This window comes from Marmota marmota, unplaced genomic scaffold, assembly GCF_001458135.2.
Source record: "Marmota marmota marmota unplaced genomic scaffold, marMar, whole genome shotgun sequence".
Lineage (NCBI taxonomy): Eukaryota > Metazoa > Chordata > Mammalia > Rodentia > Sciuridae > Marmota > Marmota marmota.
Window position 1 is genome coordinate 11,575,037 of NW_026000108.1, and position 19,555 is coordinate 11,594,591.

General features: G+C 40.6%; 1 protein-coding gene across 17 annotated transcripts in view; it reads right to left on the bottom strand.

Moving 5' to 3' along the window:
- Positions 1-19,555, bottom strand: part of Ldb2 (LIM domain binding 2) — a 343,612-nt gene that overhangs the window by 72,926 nt on the left and 251,131 nt on the right. For all 17 annotated transcript variants that reach the window (XM_048784244.1, XM_048784243.1, XM_015481977.2 and 14 more), the window contains one exon: positions 1,720-1,892. In XM_048784244.1, coding sequence (XP_048640201.1) covers positions 1,720-1,892 — 173 coding nt within the window. The remainder of the gene's footprint in view (positions 1-1,719; positions 1,893-19,555) is intronic.

Genomic DNA, 19,555 nt, shown 5'->3' on the forward strand with positions numbered 1-19,555 from the left:
GAGAGAGAGAGAGAGAGAGAGAGAGAAAGAGAGAGAGAGAGAGAGAGAGAGAGAGAGAGAGAGAGAACTGATAGTGAAGTAGCAGAAGCAGATTTTCTCTGCAGTGCTCAGACTCCGTAACACTGGAGATGAACCGTGGAATCCATGGGAAGAAAGAAACCACCATCCAGGTGCCATTCCTTTCCATATAGGAAGCTCCTCCCTCAGGGTCTTCTGCACTTTCCTCTCTGCCCAGTTCTTAAAACAGGAAGAAAGAGAGAACCCAACTGTGTCGCACATTTAAAACGTCTAGTGTCAAAATCAGGACACCATAGAATCAGTGGCATTTTACTGCTTATCTGTGCATTTTATAAACATTTCCTTTGCTGTGGGCACCAGCCTGGGCACCAGAAAGATTAAACTGAGCCACTGATATCAGTGAATAAATAAGAAACATTGTATTTTTATTCTTGCTGCAAAGCTGCCTAAGTAACAAATACATCTTCAGTTTTATGGTTTGGTAATTAACCCTGATGATTCAATGTCTTTTAACTATAAAGAAAGGGTTGTCATATGTGTTTTGTACTAAGAGATTGCTGCTGTCATTAGTATCATAAATTAGTTTTACATGGAGTCTTAGCCCAAATGCAGGGAACCAGCGTGCATTAAAATGAATTTCTGGGGGCTGGGGGTGTGAATCTGTGGTCCAGTGTGTGCTCACAGGTGTGAGACCCTGGATCAAACCCCCAGTACCCCCAAAATAAATGAATAAATAAATTAAATAACCTGCCAGATTCTTTAAGTAAATATCTGTCCTTACTCATTTTTCTACTAGAGAGAGGACATTAAGGGGTAATCTGCAGTGTTCTAGAAAGGTCTTTGGTAAAAAAGAGGGTCCATACCAATTTTCTGTAGAGGGCCTGGATGGCAGGGGTAAGATGTACAGAAGATGAGGCTGAATCTTCATCTCTTCTTCTCCTTTTTTTTTTCTTTTTCTTTTTCTTTGTACCAGGGATTGAACCCAGGGACATCTTACTACTAAGGCACATCCCCAGCCCTTTTTATTTCTTATTTTGAGACAGTGTCTCACTAAGTTGCTGAGGCTGGCTGTCAGCTTGGGATCCTCCTGCCTCAGCCTGGGGGGCTGCTGGGATCACACGGTGAGATGCCCCCGGGCTCTGTCTCTTCTATCTGTACCTCAAGTCCTTCTCCGAGCTGCCTGGGCAGGGCATTCTCTGGACCTCCCCTCCTGTCTTTCTCGCTCTCTCTGTCTCCACTGTACTCACTTGCTGGGCAGCTCACTTACCAACCACAGAACTCTTAAAAAAATATGGGAGAAACCCTTTAAAGCCTGAATTCCCTACTTTCATTCACTACATATTATGGTTTTTATATTCCTTGCTCATCACAGTTTGGTTGTGATTGCTAGAATTTTTCTCCCTGTTTGTTAACATTTGAATCTGGCTTTATTTGTTTATTTGTTTTTAAATAATACAGTGTGAAAACTGCACCTTAGGAACATGCTCTTTCGGCTGTGGAAGATTCTTTGTGCACCACATGCAAAACCCAGATTTAGCTACTAAGGCCAGAGGAAGTCGCACACGAGAGTCAGGCCTCTCTCTGGGAGCCGAAGGTATCTGAGAGATGAGAGGTCAGCTCAATGTTCCCGAAGAAAGTGATTATTAGAAACCTTCATTCATTCAGAGAAGGAAATGGCAGAGTGCTCTGGGCCCGGCCTACCTTGGTGAACATGGGCTTCCCATGCTGGGTGACCATGGCGCACTGGTCGCAGTCCACCGTGATGGAGGAGTTGTGGTAGGATTCTTTCGAGTGTTTGAGAATGTAATACAGGTCGGTCACCCCTCCTTCAAACACAGTGCTAAAGTAACGGGGGATGAGGGTCCTGCCAATGGCTGGGAGAGAAATACAGAGAAACAAGCCGTTAACAAAAACATCCCGATAGTCCCACATGCCCCACCCCACCGCCAACCCTGTGGCTGGATGCGAGTCATCTCCAGAAACCACACCAGGAGGTGATTTTTCTTGGTAAACAGCCACGACCCTTCTGGGTTGTGGCTCATAAAACACAATCTCCAACTATTCAACAAAAATGTGGACTCTCTCCTCTCCTCCACGTTTTTATGCCCAGTAAAATAAGACTTAATTGTTTTAAAATAACGAGAGGGCTACATTTACTACTTTGAACCTTGCATGTACTTTAAAAAAAATCTTTGTTCTTTTTAGATATAAATGAAAGTAGAGTGTATTTTGACATATTATACCTTATTCTAATTAGGATCCCATTTCTTGTGGTCAATAGTACCCTTTCATTCACTCAGAGAAGGAAATGCAGACATGAAGTGAAGATTCACTGTGATGTATTCATATGGGAACATAAGAAAATAATGTCTGATTCATTTTATTGTTTTTCCTATTCCTAACTGCACCCGCTTCATTCCTCTTTGTCTAATCCAATGAACTTCTATTCTTCCCCTCACCTCCTCCTCCTTATTGTGGGTTAGCTTTCACATGTCAGAGAGAAAATTTGAACTTTGGTTTTTGGGATTGGTGTCTTTCACTTAGCATGATAGTCTACAGATCCATCCATTTACCAGCAAAAGTCATACATACAAAAGTCATACACACTCCGTGTGTCTGCCTTTTTATGGCTGAGTAATATTCCATTGTGTATACGTACAACATTTTCTTTATCTATTCATCTGTTGTAGGGCACCTAGGTTGGTTCTATAGCTTACTATTGTGAGTTGAGCTGCTATAAACATTATATTTTTAAGTAAACCCATTTTCAACAAATAAGATTGATCCAGTCTACTTGTGTTTTTCAATATATCATTTATAGACCAAATTACCCATGTATATTTTATGCATTACTAGTAATAATAATGTAAAGTTGAATGCCATGAAGCTTTGAAGTTTGGGAAGTACCTTGACATTTTCTCATTGAATCTTCAGAACAACCCCAAAAAGATCTTATCATGAAAAACAAAATGCTTCTGAATGCTTCTCAGTCTCAGGGTCGAGACCCCAAACATCTTACTTTGGAAAAAAAAAGGTGTCTGAATACTTCTTAGTCACAGGACTTGTAAACAGATATTTGGGGTCTCTAACCCCATATCTGCAAATACCAAAGCATCTGCTCTTTCCAACACTCTGTCTCAAACCACTTTAAAGAACAGAAATCCAGTCCGGGTCTCCTACTCAGAAATGCAGAACTATGCAATTGCTGAGTTTTCGATCTACTTTTGAGCTGGATAAAATCTCTCTATAGACTAAGGAGCCCATTTTAAAAGAACTTGATACCTTCGACTTGGTCTAAATTGGTCTCTTTCATTCCGTGTGTCTGCCGCTGCCCTATTTTAGTCTGAGCGGTTGTGTAGGAGCTGGGCCCTTCTGATAGACAGTACTTAGGGAGCCAGGCCGGGCAGCCATCTGAAATCCTCTTACACTGGAAATCCCAACTCAGAATATCAGAAATTTTGCTTGTGTGCAGATTTCAAGGAAAAGTCCTGAAAGTACTCTCAAGCAACCCAAGGTTTTTAATAAATCTCTTACATTCACTATATAATATCCCGAAAAGACAAAAAAAAAATAATGTTTAAGATAAACTACCAAGGAGAGCTTTAGCTAGGAAAGATCACCCAGTTGCCACCTAATGTTTTAAAATATTTAATTTTATTTTGAAAGAATCAGTGTTAATTCATTCCATATGGATCTATAGCTCTTTTGTACAGGGAATTGGAAAAAAAATAAGTATAAAGAGAATATCCTGCCAAAATGTTTTCTGAAGTGATCTTTAAAGAGTCCCAATATAGATGGTGAGTCTCTGAATAATTTATATGGTTGTTATTGCTTCATATTTGCCTCAGGTAAAATCAATCAACAAGTGTGTGCTCAGTATTCCAGGATCTTGGGTGATTCCATCCCAAATAATCCTTATATGTACATTTCCCAAGTACTTTTTAATCCCCAATACTGCCTGTTCATTTTCTGAAAATAAAATTCAAATGAGAGTAATTTAAGTCCACCATACACTTCAACATGTGCATAGCTAATATTGTAAATGAAACTCTGTCATCTTAAAACCTTATTGTTCTTCACTAAAATCCAGACAAAATTAATTAATTATTAATTATTATCATTATTATTATTAATTATTAAATATTCTAACTTAAAGCGAATTACCGTAAATCAGTTCAAGTAATTTGACAATTCGAGATCTGTACTGTTAAGAATAAATACAAATCATAAAAAATGTGGGTTGAAGGGTGAAAATATTTCAGTCCAACATCCAAGGACTTGTCACATTAAAAAGGGCATGGCAAACAACCTGGCTAGTGACATTGTAGTTTATTCATCAAGAATCCTCCAGAGTTTAATTCCTTTATAGCAGGGTTTCTATATAGTATCATCATTTCTATTCATAGTATAAGACAAATTGAAAGGAAAGCAAGTTTTAGTTTCTTTCATTTTAAACCTAAATTTGTAATTCCTCCCCGACTCCAGAAAATATACGAATTGTTTAGTAAATATACTTAGAGCATAGTGTAGCTTTGCTCCAGCAATTGCTAACACTCCCGGAAGAAACTGTTGTGGGTATTGGAACTTGTTTCCAGTCCCATTTCCTTGGTCGCACTGCCCGATCATTTTCCCCATGTTCTGATTTGGGGCCCTGGTCACAAAGGTCCACTATCCACTGTGGTAAGCTGCTACTCTGGTGGCCCCGATGGACCGTGACAGTGCTGTCCGTGCCTGTGTGTGTAGCTGGCACTCCTTAAATCTGGCTGGGTGCTGTGATCTGCTTCAATCAACAGAATGTGGCACAACAACTTGGAGCTGCACAGAGCAGCAAAGCCCAGCTGCTCTAAGGTCACCACGCGGTGAGAAGTCCAACTCAGCCAGGAGGAGCGGCCGCGGGAAGGAGGAGAGTCTCCGATCCAGCAGCCCTGCCCGGCTGCCAAACTGTACATTGAATTCGGGATTCAGAAAATACCGGTAAAGAGTTCAAAATCACAAGTCCATTTTTAAAAACTTTATCAGTGATCACATTATTTACAGATGAAGATTGTTAATTCTCGAGATAGAAAGGAGGCAGGAATAAAAATCCACATTTGTGCCTTCAGCATCTACCCTGGGGCATGCTCAGAAGCCTTCCCTGAAAGAAAGAAGCCACGAGAAACTTGTGAATCATAGACATAGAAAAACCTGCATCCAGAAAGAAAGAAAGCAGAGGGGGAATCTTAGTGGACTGATTTGGGCCCTCCACTCAGCAGGGAATGAAGCCAGCTCCACCCTCAGAGGTCAGAGTGATGGGAGAGGTGCTCTGAGCCTTTGTATTACGTTAGGCTCTTTTGTGTCAGATCTTTGTCATCTGCAAACAGAGGAAGCCTGTTTAATGCCGTCCTGGTCCAGTATGGAATAGGGTGGCAAACTTGTTATTCTTAACAGAGAGTGAAGAGATGTACCAAAATGATCAGGTGCCAGAGATCTCAGAGTCTTTTTCTGTGCAACACGCTGTGTTAGAAGCATCAGGAAATAAAAAGGGGTGTCAGAGAATACATCAGGTTCCTATTGCTGCTCTAACAAATTACCACAATCTTAGGGGCTTAAAACAACCCAAATGTATTGTCTTACAGTTCCAACAATCAGACCCAGGGCTTGCTGGGCTAATATCATGGTGTCAGCGGGGCTGAATTCCCCTCTCAGGCTGCCCGGGAGAAGTGGTTTTCTTATTGTCTCTGGCATCTAGAGGCTTCTGGAGTTCCTGGTCTGTGGCCCTTTCCCCTCTTCAAAACCAGCGGCAACAGGTGGGGCCTGCAAGGCACCTCTTTCTCTTCCTCTTCTGCCTCCCCCTTCCACCTTGGCACCCTTGTGATTGCATTGGATCCACCCAAACATTCCAGGATCATCCCCACCTCCAAGTCCTGAATTTATTCAGATGTGCAAAAACTCTTTAGTCATGTAAGACAGCATCCATGGATACTAGGAACTGGGACCTGAACCTCATTGAGGGGCCATTATTCTGCCTTCCACATAAAATGTACTTGCCAAGAACTTCGGCTCTACAAAGGAGATAGTAGAAAACGTCACTGGCACACGCACACTTTGACCCTCCCCCCACACTCACAGGCACACACACAGTGCGTAATATGTCAATAGTGAGCAGTGCATGGGGCAGAGAACCAGAACAAAATCCTGTGTGCTTGAGGAAAACTGTCCTGCTCATCCCTCAGTTTTCTTCTATCAACACTCGCTGAGCCTGCAGCAGGTTTAAAGCTCCAGTGTAGGTGTTGAAAGCACGAAGGTGGATTTTTGTCCCTGTCTTTCAAACCCTGTCTGTAACACAATGTGAGAATTGATCACGTTTAAAAAAGTGGATTTGTGATTTTGAACTCTCAATCGATAGCCACTGAATCCTGAATTCAATACATAATCTTGTTATTTTTGAAGCACCCAGACCACAAAAACACATTCTTTATTTTTTTTTTAATTTTTTTTTTATTGGTTGTTCAAAACATTATAAAGCTCTTGACATATCATATTTCATACATTAGATTCAAGTGGGTTATGAACTCCCAATTTTACCCCAAATACAGATTGCAGAATCACATCGGTTACACATCCACATTTTTACATAATGCCCTATTAGTAACTGTTGTATTCTGCTACCTTTCCTATCCTCTACCATCCCCCCTCCCTCCCCTCCCATCTTCTCTCTCTACCCCATCCACTGTAATTCATATCTCTCCTTGTTTATTTTCCCATTCCCCTCACAACCTCTTATATGTAATTTTGTATAACAATGAGGGTCTCCCTCCATTACCATGCAATTTCCCTTTTCTCTCCCTTTCCATCCCACCTCATGTATCTGTTTAATGTTAATCTTTTCTTCCTGCTCTTCCTCCCTGCTCTGTTCTTAGTTGCTCTCATTATATCAAAGAAGACATTTGGTATTTGTTTTTTAGGGATTGGCTAGCTTCACTAAGCATAATCTGCTCTAGTGCCATCCATTTCCCTGCAAATTCTATGATTTTGTCATTTTTTAGTGCTGCGTAATACTCCATGGTGTATAAATGCCACATTTTTTTTATCCATTCATCTATTGAAGGGCATCTGGGTTGGTTCCACAGTCTAGCAATTGTGAATTGTGCTGCTATGAACATCGATGTAGCAGTATCCCTGTAGTACGCTCTTTTAAGGTCTTCAGGGAAAAGTCCAAGAAGGGCAATAGCTGGGTCAAATGGTGGTTCCATTCCCAGCTTTCCCAGGAATCTCCATACTGCTTTCCAGATTGGCCGCACCAGTTTGCAGTCCCACCAGCAATGTACAAGAGTACCCTTTTCCCCACATCCTCTCCAGCACTTGTTGTTGTTTGACTTCATAATGGCTGCCAATCTTACTGGAGTGAGATGGTATCTTAGGGTGGTTTTGATTTGCATTTCTCTGACTGCTAGAGATGGTGAGCATTTTTTCATGTACTTGTTGATTGATTGTATGTCCTCCTCTGAGAAGTGTCTGTTCAGGTCTTTGGCCCATTTGTTGATTGGGTTATTTGTTTTCTTATTGTTTAATTTTTTGAGTTCTTTGTATACTCTGGATATTAGGGCTCTATCTGAAGTGTGAGGAGTAAAAATTTGTTCCCATGATGTAGGCTCCCTATTTACCTCTTTTATTGTTTCTCTTGCCGAGAGAAAACTTTTCAGTTTAAGTAAGTCCCATTTGTTGATTTTTGTTATCAACTTTTGTGCTATGGGTGTCCTATTAAGGAATTTGGAGCCCGACCCTACAATATGTAGATCGGAGCCAACTTTTTCTTCTATCAGACGCAGAGTCTCTGATTTGATATCTAGCTCCTTGATCCACTTTGAGTTAACTTTTGAAAAACACATTCTTTAAAAGTCAACTTTCATGGAGCAGTCTAATAGAAACGACTTCAAATCCGGGAACATTTCATATTTAGATTCAGTGATCTCCTAATTCATCAGCCACATCACTTTGAATCTATTTAGATTCGCATGCATATGTTAAATTTATACTTTACACTTGTAATTTGTGGAATTAGAATAATTTAAATATTGATACATGTAAATCTGCACTGAACTCCCTTGCAAAGGACTGTGTCTTCAAATATTCTCAGAGTGAGATCAAGCATGAAAGAGATTCCATTCTTCTAACACATTTCAGGCAAACATCCCACATTGGGAAGTGTGGAGCGCCAGAGAGCAAGAAGATTTTCTGTTATGTGAGATGAGTGGAACATGCTCTATGTTATCTATCTATGTGTTCATGAAAGAGAAAAGGAAAATCATACATTAAAATATTTAAGAGCTGAGCTGTGTATAAAGAATGTTTAAATAATTCCCATCTTGTATATAATTAGTAAAAGCTAAAAATTTATTCCCAGCTAATTTGGACTTTAAGACCTCACTCAAGTTCCCCAGAAAGTTTTCCACTCTAGTTCCCTTTTGTTCCGGTCCCTCCCCATAGGTCCCGGAAGTTCCATGGAAGTTGGGAGGCAGATGGTGTGTGGAGGCTCCTTGTAAATATCAGGATGCCTACAAGATACTTGTAGATATTTGCTGAAGTTTCCCCCATTTAGAAACCCAAAGGTACCAGTTGGGGAAATCAATAGGAAGATAGATTGAATAGAAAGTCTACCTTTTGGAGCTTTCTGTCTCTACTAACAATTATGGAATGCTTTGCTTACACTCTCAAAGAGGTTCATAGCAATTCACAGGAGAAAATCACACATCAAAATAACCAGATGAGAAAATGTTTGAACTAGTAATCAAAGCATAAAACAACAACAACAACAACAAAACAATAATAATAACAATAATGATAAATGATTAAAATATAAGCCTCATGAGGTTGTGGTGAAACAGGCATATGCAAATTTTTTTAAAAAACAAAAACAGTGCAGCAATTACTCTTTACCTAGAGAACTGATTCTTTCAAAGTCTACTAGGGGCGGCTCTAAGCTCCTGGTAAATACCCTCCTGAAACTGCCATTCTAAAGTTCAGGTCTTAAGTACTGAACTTGAGAAATCTTTGCCTAAGACCTTTTGATTTGGGACCATCATTTATAATTCAAATGCCAGAAATTTCTATATTTCAAAGATAATTTATTTAAAAGAGAAAAAATATTGAGAACCTGATTAAAATGTGGAATTAGAGGAAGATTTGTGACTAACAATCAGTATCAGTACCACTTAACACTTGGACATTATTTAGTTAATGATTTTCTAACTCTAGAGAGAAACATAGGAATACATATTAGTGTCTTCAATTAAGCAAAGTTAATTGTATTAAAATTGCTGATTTTTCTGTGATACTTAAATTTTTCTAAACACGATAATAAATAAATTGGCTGTCTGAATCTGCATAGTTTATATAGTTCTGCTAAAGTTGCTGAATTTCAAAAATCCACATGGAAATTCTAGGACTGAGGTACACAACAAACACAAAGATTCATTAAACCTCAGGCTTATCTGTATTCAGAAATCACTGAATGCATTATGCTAACATGTAAATGAAAATGCTCCTAGGAATGATAAAAATAATACTGATGATTTCATTTATGGTAAATAACCATTATAAATAGTCAAAACAATGGAAATAAAGCATAATAACTTTTTAATGGGGATGGTATTCTTTCAAAGCATATTCCAGATTCCATTGTTCTTGATAAAGTGAAAGCAAATCCAACTAACTTTACTCTGATAAATTGACATAATTTTCATTCTCATATGCCTTTTTCCCCCATATTCTCAATCAAAGCAATTTGATTTAAATATCTTTCGATTATCTCTCTTGCTCTTTCAAAGTCTCATTCATTTCCCAAATGCTTGTTAAGCACCTTCTACCGACCAGCTCTCGGTGCTGGAGGAAAAGCACACAGAGATCAGGGTAGAGCTGACCAGCCCAGAGGGCTGCAGCGAGAGGTTCTACTGCTGCATCTGGACTGAACACAGCTATGTCATATTTATGGTTGGAGAGGGCCAGGGCCAGGGACCAGCAAGAGCAGAATCCTCAAGATAGGCAGGAGCTGGGGCCTAATGGGCTTGGAGAGCTATAGTGTCAGGAAGCAGGCTGTGTGGCTGGCACACAGCCAGGAGAATGAGTTGGTAGGTGAGGTCAGAGAGGGGTGCAGGGATAGGCTATGGGGACCTTCTAGCGCTTTGGCAAAAGCACTACTTTCTATTCTTCTGTGCAACAAAAGAATGGTTTAGCCAATGGTACGATCTGACGAAACTGCTTTGCCTAAATGTATCATCTGTTTGCCAACATGGTATCAAAACCCCACAAAAAAAGTTTAATCTACTCAGAAATCTAATGAGCATTTTTCCTTACTAATTTTTTAATATGTTGAGTAAGACTTGAGTCCCACCACCTTGCACTGGTCTTGGGGAGCTTTCTTCAAGCAATTTTAGTGCCATTAATTCAATAAGGGGAAGTAAGATGGGGGCTAGGGCTGCATTCTCCTTGTTTACCCATTGCTTAACACACGATGAGGAATGAGTCTATGCCACACATGAAGAAATTCACGAGTCCCAACTTGAAAACACTTACACTTAAATGTGATACACTTCATCTCATTTAATTCAGTCTGGTGTTTCAGCATACTCACACTATTTCAAATCCTATTTCTGTTAGTCGTACTACAGGGTATTTTCTCGGATGCATACCTTTTATAATGGGCAAAACTCCTTTAGGCCTTGATCCGAGGTACTGACCATGTCACTGTGCAGGAGAAGTCCCTAGCAATGGAGAGAGACCTCCTGACTGGGGCATGGAATTAAAATCCTCTACTGACTCCTGCAGCCAGTCCATGTTCTAGCTACTGATGGGGTGGAGATGATGCAGGGTGTATGGGGAGAGAGTGGGGTGCAGAGAAAGACCTAAATTAATAGATGAGTCAACTTCAATCAGGCACAAAGGTGTGTGTGTGGGGGGGGGTTCCAGCAGAGGGAACAGCAAGTGCTAGAGGATGGTGAATTTCCCATCTCTGGGCTGCTGCCTGGACCAGGGGTTTTATATTTATACCTCAAGAGATCTCTCCATTGCCCAGAACGCTTGCTCTCTCCGTAGGGCCATGCAGCATTCTTTTAGTTATTGAAACTTTATAACGTAGTTTACATCTGATAGACTTATTTCTGCCATTTTTTTATGTCCACAGTTTTATAACTATTACTCTGGGTTTTATTCTTCAAAGATAAACTTAGAGATAATTGTGTTATATTTTTAAAAATTGGGAGGGAGATTGATTCAAATTACATTTACTAAAAAAGAGTTGATATCTTTAAAATATTCAGTCTTCCCATACAGGTATATATGTGTCTGTTTGTTTAAATTTTCATTTATGTCTCAAGGGAATTCTCTAGTGTCTGACAGAATGTTAGGTGTATAGATACATTTCTTAGGATGATTTTTAAATATTTTAGTTATTCTGAATAGCTAACATAAATTTTTCATTGTATTTCTATTTGGAACCCATATATTTAATAACTGAATACTGTTATTAATATTAATAATTTTTGGAAGTTTTTTTGAGGCTGCTAGGTAAAAAACATCTATTATTTCCCAATACTGATAATTTTGTTACCTTTCTCCTTTCCAATACATTGTCATATTTTTCATCTTACTGCAATGGTTAAAACAGAATTTGCAGAAAAAAATTAAAATAAATTCTACTTCTAATCCTTGTTTTTATTATTTTTTAATATTGAAAAAAGTTTAATTTGATCAAATGTCTTTTTAGTAACTATTGAATTGATTTTTCTTTTTGAAAACTACTAATGTATTTTCAATTTTTGAACAACTTGTGCACTCCAAGTGCAAACCTTCCTTTCTTTTGTACACACACATTCATATGTTTTTTGAACAATTTTTTACTTATGCTTATACATCTACTCATTCTTTACCAAATAAAAGTGAAAGCAGTAGTCTATATGAACCACTGTGCTGGGCACTAAATTAGTTGATAGACCAGAAAAGACCTGAAGTCTAGTCCAGTAATTCCCAATAACACTTCTTAAAGTTTCTGCAGATCTTTAAAATGTACCTGTGCCTGGTTCCATGTTTTTGAAAAAATCATTAACAAAAGAACAATCATCCCTAGTTGATCTCAACTCATGGTTAACAATGATTAGCTACTGATCAGTGATTATGAATCACGCTTAACATATGTGGATAAAATTAAATACAAAATACGTTTGAAGTGAAATTATTTAATAAATGCAATTCGTTTTCTCATGATTGTATTCTCATTTTATCAGAGAGGAATCTGATGGTCAGAGAAATAAAACTGCAAAACTATTTGGAATTAGAGTAGAAAAGGTAGGATGCTTTGTTGTGAATCAACGAATCTTCGTTCACTTCTATGTCCTGATTTTAATACCTTTAAAATTGCATGAGTAATACCTGTGCAAAAAATTAACACGTTACAGTTGCCGACTTTCTAGTTACTCATGAGATGGCATTCCATTCTCCAGGCACTGGGCCAGGCCTTATTTCTCAAAGCTCCTTTCAGTTGAGAACTGCTTTGTGGCCGAATCATGGCCAATGCTCCATGGACATTTCCTTTGTTTCTGTTTTATTCAACACAATTGATATCAAGACACCATCAGCCAAGTTAATAATGCGAACCATCTCTGACAGCCACAGAGAATTCCATAGACCCCTCACCCATGTTACAGACGGCGGAGGCAGGATATGGAACAAGCCTGGGCCTCCATGTCTCAACAGGAGGAGAGGTACCACATATGGGGAAATTTTATTTGGATTTTGGTAGGGGGAAAAAAAACTGTATGGTTTTAAGCCACTGAAATAGTGAGTTTTCTTGATTAAATATCTCAGGCTAACACACACAGTTACTAATAAGTCTGAAGTTCCCCTGATCACCCGCTACCCATTGATCTCAGTGCCTTCACTGAGTTATTAACATGTTATGTAGCCTTCTAGATGTTTCAATTATACAGATTATGTATGAATGTATATGTATATATATCCGTATATATGTCCTCATAGAAAAAAACACATAATTTTGTATGAGTGCTTTTTGTCTTGTTTTGATTTACATAAAAGTTGTGGTGAATATACCTATATTGGAACTTGCCTTTTTTCATTCAATAATAAATTTATGAGCTCTAAACACATTGTGTATATAAGGAAAATCACTAACTTTAAACACTGTATCATATTCTACAGCATGACTCTGCTACACGTTATTTAGACAATGCCAGGTTGAGGGGTATATAGGTCATCTTTTACATTTTTTTTTCCAACAGGGCAGACCCATATTTATTTTATTTTGCTCTGTGCCAGTAATTGCCCTTCAAAGTTCTATGACCAGTTTGTTCCCTTACCAGAAGGACCTGCTTAACCTACATCTTCACCAATACTTAATATTACCAAATTTTAATTTTTTTTCTCTTTAGATCACAGAGTGTGACTCTCACAAAGTATAGATGTATCACATGTAGATGATAAAATTAAGTGCTTAATTATAGTCATCCAAGTGGTTATTGCTTCAGGTGAATCATCTCTATTAACCATTGCAGGTGGTGTGCATCTCTGGACCCAAAGCCCACTGGCCTTGCTCAGGGGAAGAAGTAGTCTGGCTCAGATGTGAAAAAAAAAAAAAAAATTCCACTCCTTTATTTTTCAAAGATGCCAAACTTCAAGAATTCTTATGAAATTATTTTAGTATCATTTCTCAGGTCTTCTCAAACTCAGACCACTGGGGACAACACAAGTCATTCAATCTTGTGTTTTAATATCAGCACAATTCATCTTGGTTAAGGAAATGTTGCCAGAGAAACAGACATACGTGTGTGACTTCAAACTTAGTCTACACCAGGGATGAGAAACCTTTAGCAAATCCAAGAGTGGTGAGGGGGACCATTGCCTTTCTGCAGAGAGAAGGCAAAGGGGTAAAACTGGGCCTTCCCTCAGAGCTGGATATTACACAAGACATTCCTTCTAGCAAGTTAAGTGGTCCCTGAAATAGAAGCTCATACAAATGTGACCCTTTAAAGAGGATATCAAAGTTAAAGGAAAGGTTTGTAGAGTTAAAATAATAAACTGGCTCTCCTCTGCCCCCTTCCCTTAATTCCTCTTCAGTCTCATCTACTTACTGTTGCCACACATTTGTGCTCTTCAAAAGCTGGGTGTCCTGTCCCCTCCCTTCTGTTTCATCCAGCTCTTGGGTCTCCTTACGCTTCAGCTATGGCGCCATGTCCTCTGGGCTGAGCTTACACCTCCTTTTCCTTTGAGTTTTCCACCATCTCCTTTGTACTGTTAAGGTGATGATAAACTTGGGTGCTGCACTGACACTCTTCATTCATGTCCCAACTGTACTACTTAGTCATCCTGTGATCATGAACAAATGATTTACGTCCTCTAGATCCTAGTTTCTTCATCTGTCCAATGGGACAACAGTAACTTGCTAATTCAGTGGGCAGTTACAGACATTAACAGGCATGTGTAGAGTGCTTAGCACAGAGCCCTGCGCTGTTGAATGCATGTAAAAACCCACCCCCGCACCTTCTACGTGCACTTTGGGTATTACCCGGATAGATTGTGATTGGCCATTTTACTGTCTTTCCTTCAGTAACTGTAGGTCCCTGAAGGCAGGGAACATTTCTTGAGAATCTAAGAATCACAGCACATTTGTGATGTAAATAGCTACTTATAAGATGTTTGGCAAACAGATGAATGCAGACTTGGCATGCCTATTCGAGCCGTCTGCCAATCTCACACCTGTTATGCGCACACAGGAGTTTCCAACACAGAGGTAAGGCCACTTCCAGTCCAGGGCTGAAGAACTCCATTAGAAGAAGAAAATAGGGCTGTGGGGCCCTGTTTGGAATTCCCACATCTCAACGTTCTAGTCTTTATAATGACAATGTAGACACTAACCATTTCAAAAGATTCATTTTGGGATTAAAATTAGCTTTGAGTTTTGCAAGGGAAAAAAACCTCCCATCTGAGGCTATTTAGTTCCATGGGGCTGCTTCTCCCTTGTCTCGATGTGTGCAATTCACAAACATCCAAATTCCATACCAAAAGCAGTTAAAAAAAAAAAAGAAAAGAAATGACTCCAAGTCAGCATTCCAGGGGCATTTTACAAGAAAGCTAAAGTCCTTGGAAATGAGAAGCCGTAAAGGAGGGTCGGACTCACATTCCACTGCAGTCCATCTGGGACTGTGCTTCTGACCCCAAGATTGTGTCGACAAGAACAGGAACAGGCATTCCGACAGAATTAAATGTTGCCTGGGCTGCTGGCGGAGCAGTGCAACAGACCGACTGTGTCTGCCTGAGTCTGATGAAGCTGCCTGGGCCCCAGCTGCTGGGGCCTGACGTTCTGCCTGGGCCCTTTCTGCAGGGCCTGAGGGTTTCCTGAGGTTCTGGAATGGACTGGGCTTTGGCAAGTAGCAGCCAGTGCTTGCACACACCCCACTGGTGTCCTGTGGGCTACACCATACACCACCCTGCCTTCCTCGGCTGTCCGCCATCCCTTCCTTGTAGCTGCCCCATCTGTTTTCAATGAAGGGACTCTGGCTCCGTCCCTAAGATAAAATGGCACTTTGTGACTGTCTGCACTCCATTGCCTCTGGAGGAGAGGGGACCTAATGATGGAGATATGAGCAGCACCAGACACCTACCGGACCACAGGATGGAGAGCAGAGTAGCTGTATCCTGTGGGCAAAGGTCTGCCTCCCTCTTTCCTTGCTGTGAAGCACTGTTAAGAAGATCCAGGGCCCTCCTCACCAGCCCTGGCCTCCTCCCAGGAGTGAGCCACAGGATGAAGAGCAGGAGAAGAAGATTAACATTAAACAGGGACGAGAGGTGGGAGGGAAAGGGAGAGAGAAGGGAAATAGCATGGAAATGGAAGGAGACCCTCATCGTTATACAAAATTACATATAAGAGGAGGTGAAGGGAAAGGGGGGAAAAACAAGGGAGAGAAATGAATGACAGTAGATGGGGTAGAGAGAGAAGAGGGGAGGGGAGGGGAGGGGAGGGGGGATAGTAGAGGATAGGAAAGACAGCAGAATACAACAGACAATAGTATGGCAGTATGTATAAACGTGGATGTGTAACCGATGTGATTCTGCAATCTGTATACGGGAGGAAAATGGGAGTTCATAACCCACTCGAATCAAATGTATGAAATATGATATGTCAAGAGCTTTGTAATGTTTTGAACAACTAATAATAATAATAAAAAAAGAATGTGGACCTGAAGACAGCCTGCCTGGACTTGGATCACAGCTTTGCCATATAGTAGCTGTGTGATCTTGGCCAAGTTACTGTGTCACTCTGGTTTCTAAGCTGACAAATGGGGATGAGATAAATGAAAATATCATAGAAATGTTGTAGAGTACAGTAGTCCATCGTGATAAGATGGGGGTCTATTTGAAGACCACCACTATATGCTTGAAACCATAGATAGTACCAAACCCTATACATATATTGTGGTTTTTTTCTATATATAATAGTCACACTAAAGTTTAATTTATAAATCAGGCTCAGTAAGAGATGAATAATAATAACTAATAATAATGTAGAACATTATAACAATAAACTATAATAAAAGTTATTATGTAATGTGGTCGCTTAAAATATCATTTCTTCTGGCTCAACCTTCTTGTCATATGATATGGTGTACACCCATGTGAGGAGAAGAGAGGCAAGGGACACACACATAGTGGCATGATGTTAGCTGCCCTGCAAGTGTCCCCTGAAGGCAAGCACTGTGACACTGGGACAGTCTGATAACTGAGAGTGTCACTAAGAAACTAATGGGCGGGTAGCGTACGGAGCATGGATACCTGTTGTATGCCTTAGATGGACCAGGGTTGGATGGCGTGACATTTCATCATGCTCCTCAGAAAAGTGTACAACTTAAAACTTATGCATTGTAGGGCTGGGGATGTAGCTCAGCCGCAGAGCATTGGCTTGGCACCCATGAAGCCCTGAGTTGGATCCCCAGCCCAGCAGCACACAAACTTATGCATTGTTTCTGGAATTTTTCATTTAATATTTTCAGATCACAATTGACTAGGTAACAAACTGCAAGAAGCAAAATTGTGACTAAATAGATGACCATATGGATTAATCAGAATATAAAAAAGTACACAAAGCTCCCAGTCAAACTCTGGGATCACAGCAGTACTCAATAAACAGCCCCAGCGAGGAGGGAGCAGAGTTAGGGCCTTGGGTACAGCAAATACTCAGTATCTGCTTGCTGCAGGAAGGACAACAGGCTGAAACATAGACATCATATCGAGAATCATACATAGCTCGACTGCATTCTTCTTTCCACATAGAAAAACAAGATAATTCTAAACAAATTTGCAAAGATGGCCACATTTGAGCATCCTGAGCAAACAGCATATGTGCCCACACTTTGTCCTTTCTTCATGGCAAACCCAGGCCTCTCTTTATTCACTGGTCTGCTGTTTCCAACTTGTCTAAGATTCCAGAAATTAAAAACGGCAGGGCAGAACCATCCAGGTACATTTCTTCCACCTGTCTGTTGTTGTTTTCTTAAACCTTTGGAGAGTCTTGCTGTTCTTTCTGTAGTTTGCATTTGAATGACGGCTAGACCATACCTTGCTACTTTAATAACAGCTCTTCAAAATTCTCCCTCACTCCCTTCTCTGTTTTCTCCCCCTCCCCTCCCGCCCCTTTCCCTTTTCTCCAAGGCTTTTGTTATCAGAATTTCACTCTCTCCTTAGAGAGAACATTTTAGCAGCACAGGTTTATGGCTACCGTAAAAAAGAAAGTTTGAAAGGCAAAGCCGGACGTGATCCCCAGCTTTATAACTAACTCCTGTCAAAACATAACAAACCACAGCCAGACATGAGCTGCAGTGACAGAATGCAAGACCATAAAGATGATGGAGATCTGACAGGACAGGCTCTTTACAGAAACACACACCTTCCCTGCAAACAGGGCGAGCGGACACTGGAAACCCTTCCCCGGGAAAGAGGAAAAAAAAAAAAAAAAACGGTCAGAAGAAATAAGGACAAAAACATAAAATTCAAATGACAGCCCAGCCCAAGGAGATAAACCCAAGGCAGACAAAGAATCCAGTTTTACTAAATCAAGCCGACATCTCCTGACTCTAATTGACCCCAGTAAGCCGGATCCTGAACAAACATGAAATTAAGAAGTGGTTACGCCCACTGAAGAAATGGAACTCCCCTGGGGAGGCATTGACTCTTCTGGGACCTAACTTGGTTCTGTCTAGGAAGCGTGAAATCACCCTTTCCACTGGGGGCAGCCACCGAGGAGGAGCATGAGTAGGGCATGAGGTCAGGGATTCACTTCCCCTAGGAGTTACACATGGAAGGTTCTGGATCCAAGGCATGGATCCAGAACACCTAATTGGGTTTCTGTGGTGGTGTCACCATTGGATAAAAGGAGGCCTAGGGCAAGGAAGAGAAAGGAGTGCATGAGCTAATCAGTTTGTCGAGACTCACAGGAAAATCTCTATTGCTGAATTAGAAGCATCATAAACGGAGAAGCATCACGCTGGTCTGTATTTGATAGAGGACTTCTATAGGCCTTGAAAAAACTTGCTGTCCTGTCTCTGGCGTTACCCTGCTGGATATTCTTTCTGTCTGCTCTTCCTTGCTTTATTTTATTGGACAATCTCTTCTCTTCTTGAACTTCCAACAAGGGAGACTTCCTCCAAGGTTCCTTCTCTCATTCCACGTGTCACGCTGGCTGGGGGCACCTCCTATGTGCTGCATGAACAGCCAACACTCTCTGCTGTAGAATTTGCCACAGTGCGGTGGTTTTCAAACTTGGACTCCAGCTGGGGAAGTGCTAAGATGAAGATCCCCAGCCTCACCCCCAATATATCTGACTTAGAAAAAGTGGGAAGATACCAGGATCTTACATTTTTAACACGAAGACCAAATACTTTGGATGCAGGTAATCCAGAGATCATATTTGGAGATGCTGCTTTATTTGAATTGTCTCAATGTCCTCTTAGCATGTGGGTTCCTTGGGAGAGCCTCCCTCACAGCTGTATGCATAGCATTTGCCAGAACACCCAGCACCTAAAAACAGCCACCACCCATGTATATGTACATATATGAATACACATGTGTGCATGTGTATAGATTCATGCATTCCAAAATATATTTGTGTGGCATGTACATCCATACACACAGATATTGAGTGCCATATTGTTACACTGTAAGTTACTGAGTCTGCTCAATAGAGATGAGAAAGCAGCTGATCCTGGCGTGGAGTGCTGGGGTCAGTGCCCCAGAGCGTCTGGTTGTTTTCACGGATTTCCTCCATGGTGGGTTGCTGAGAGAGCTCATAGGATCTCAGAAAACCAAAGCCAAAACCAAAACCTCCACTTCTTACTGTTACCAACATTTAGGTCATATGCTGGCTGCCTTTATCAGATCATAAACTCAAGGCTCTCCCGCTCGGTGATGCCAGGGTGCAGACCCTGATCGAGCGAAGTTGAGACCACCAAGCGAGGGCCTCTCCTAGTGACACTTCTGCTGACAAGACAAACATCTTGGT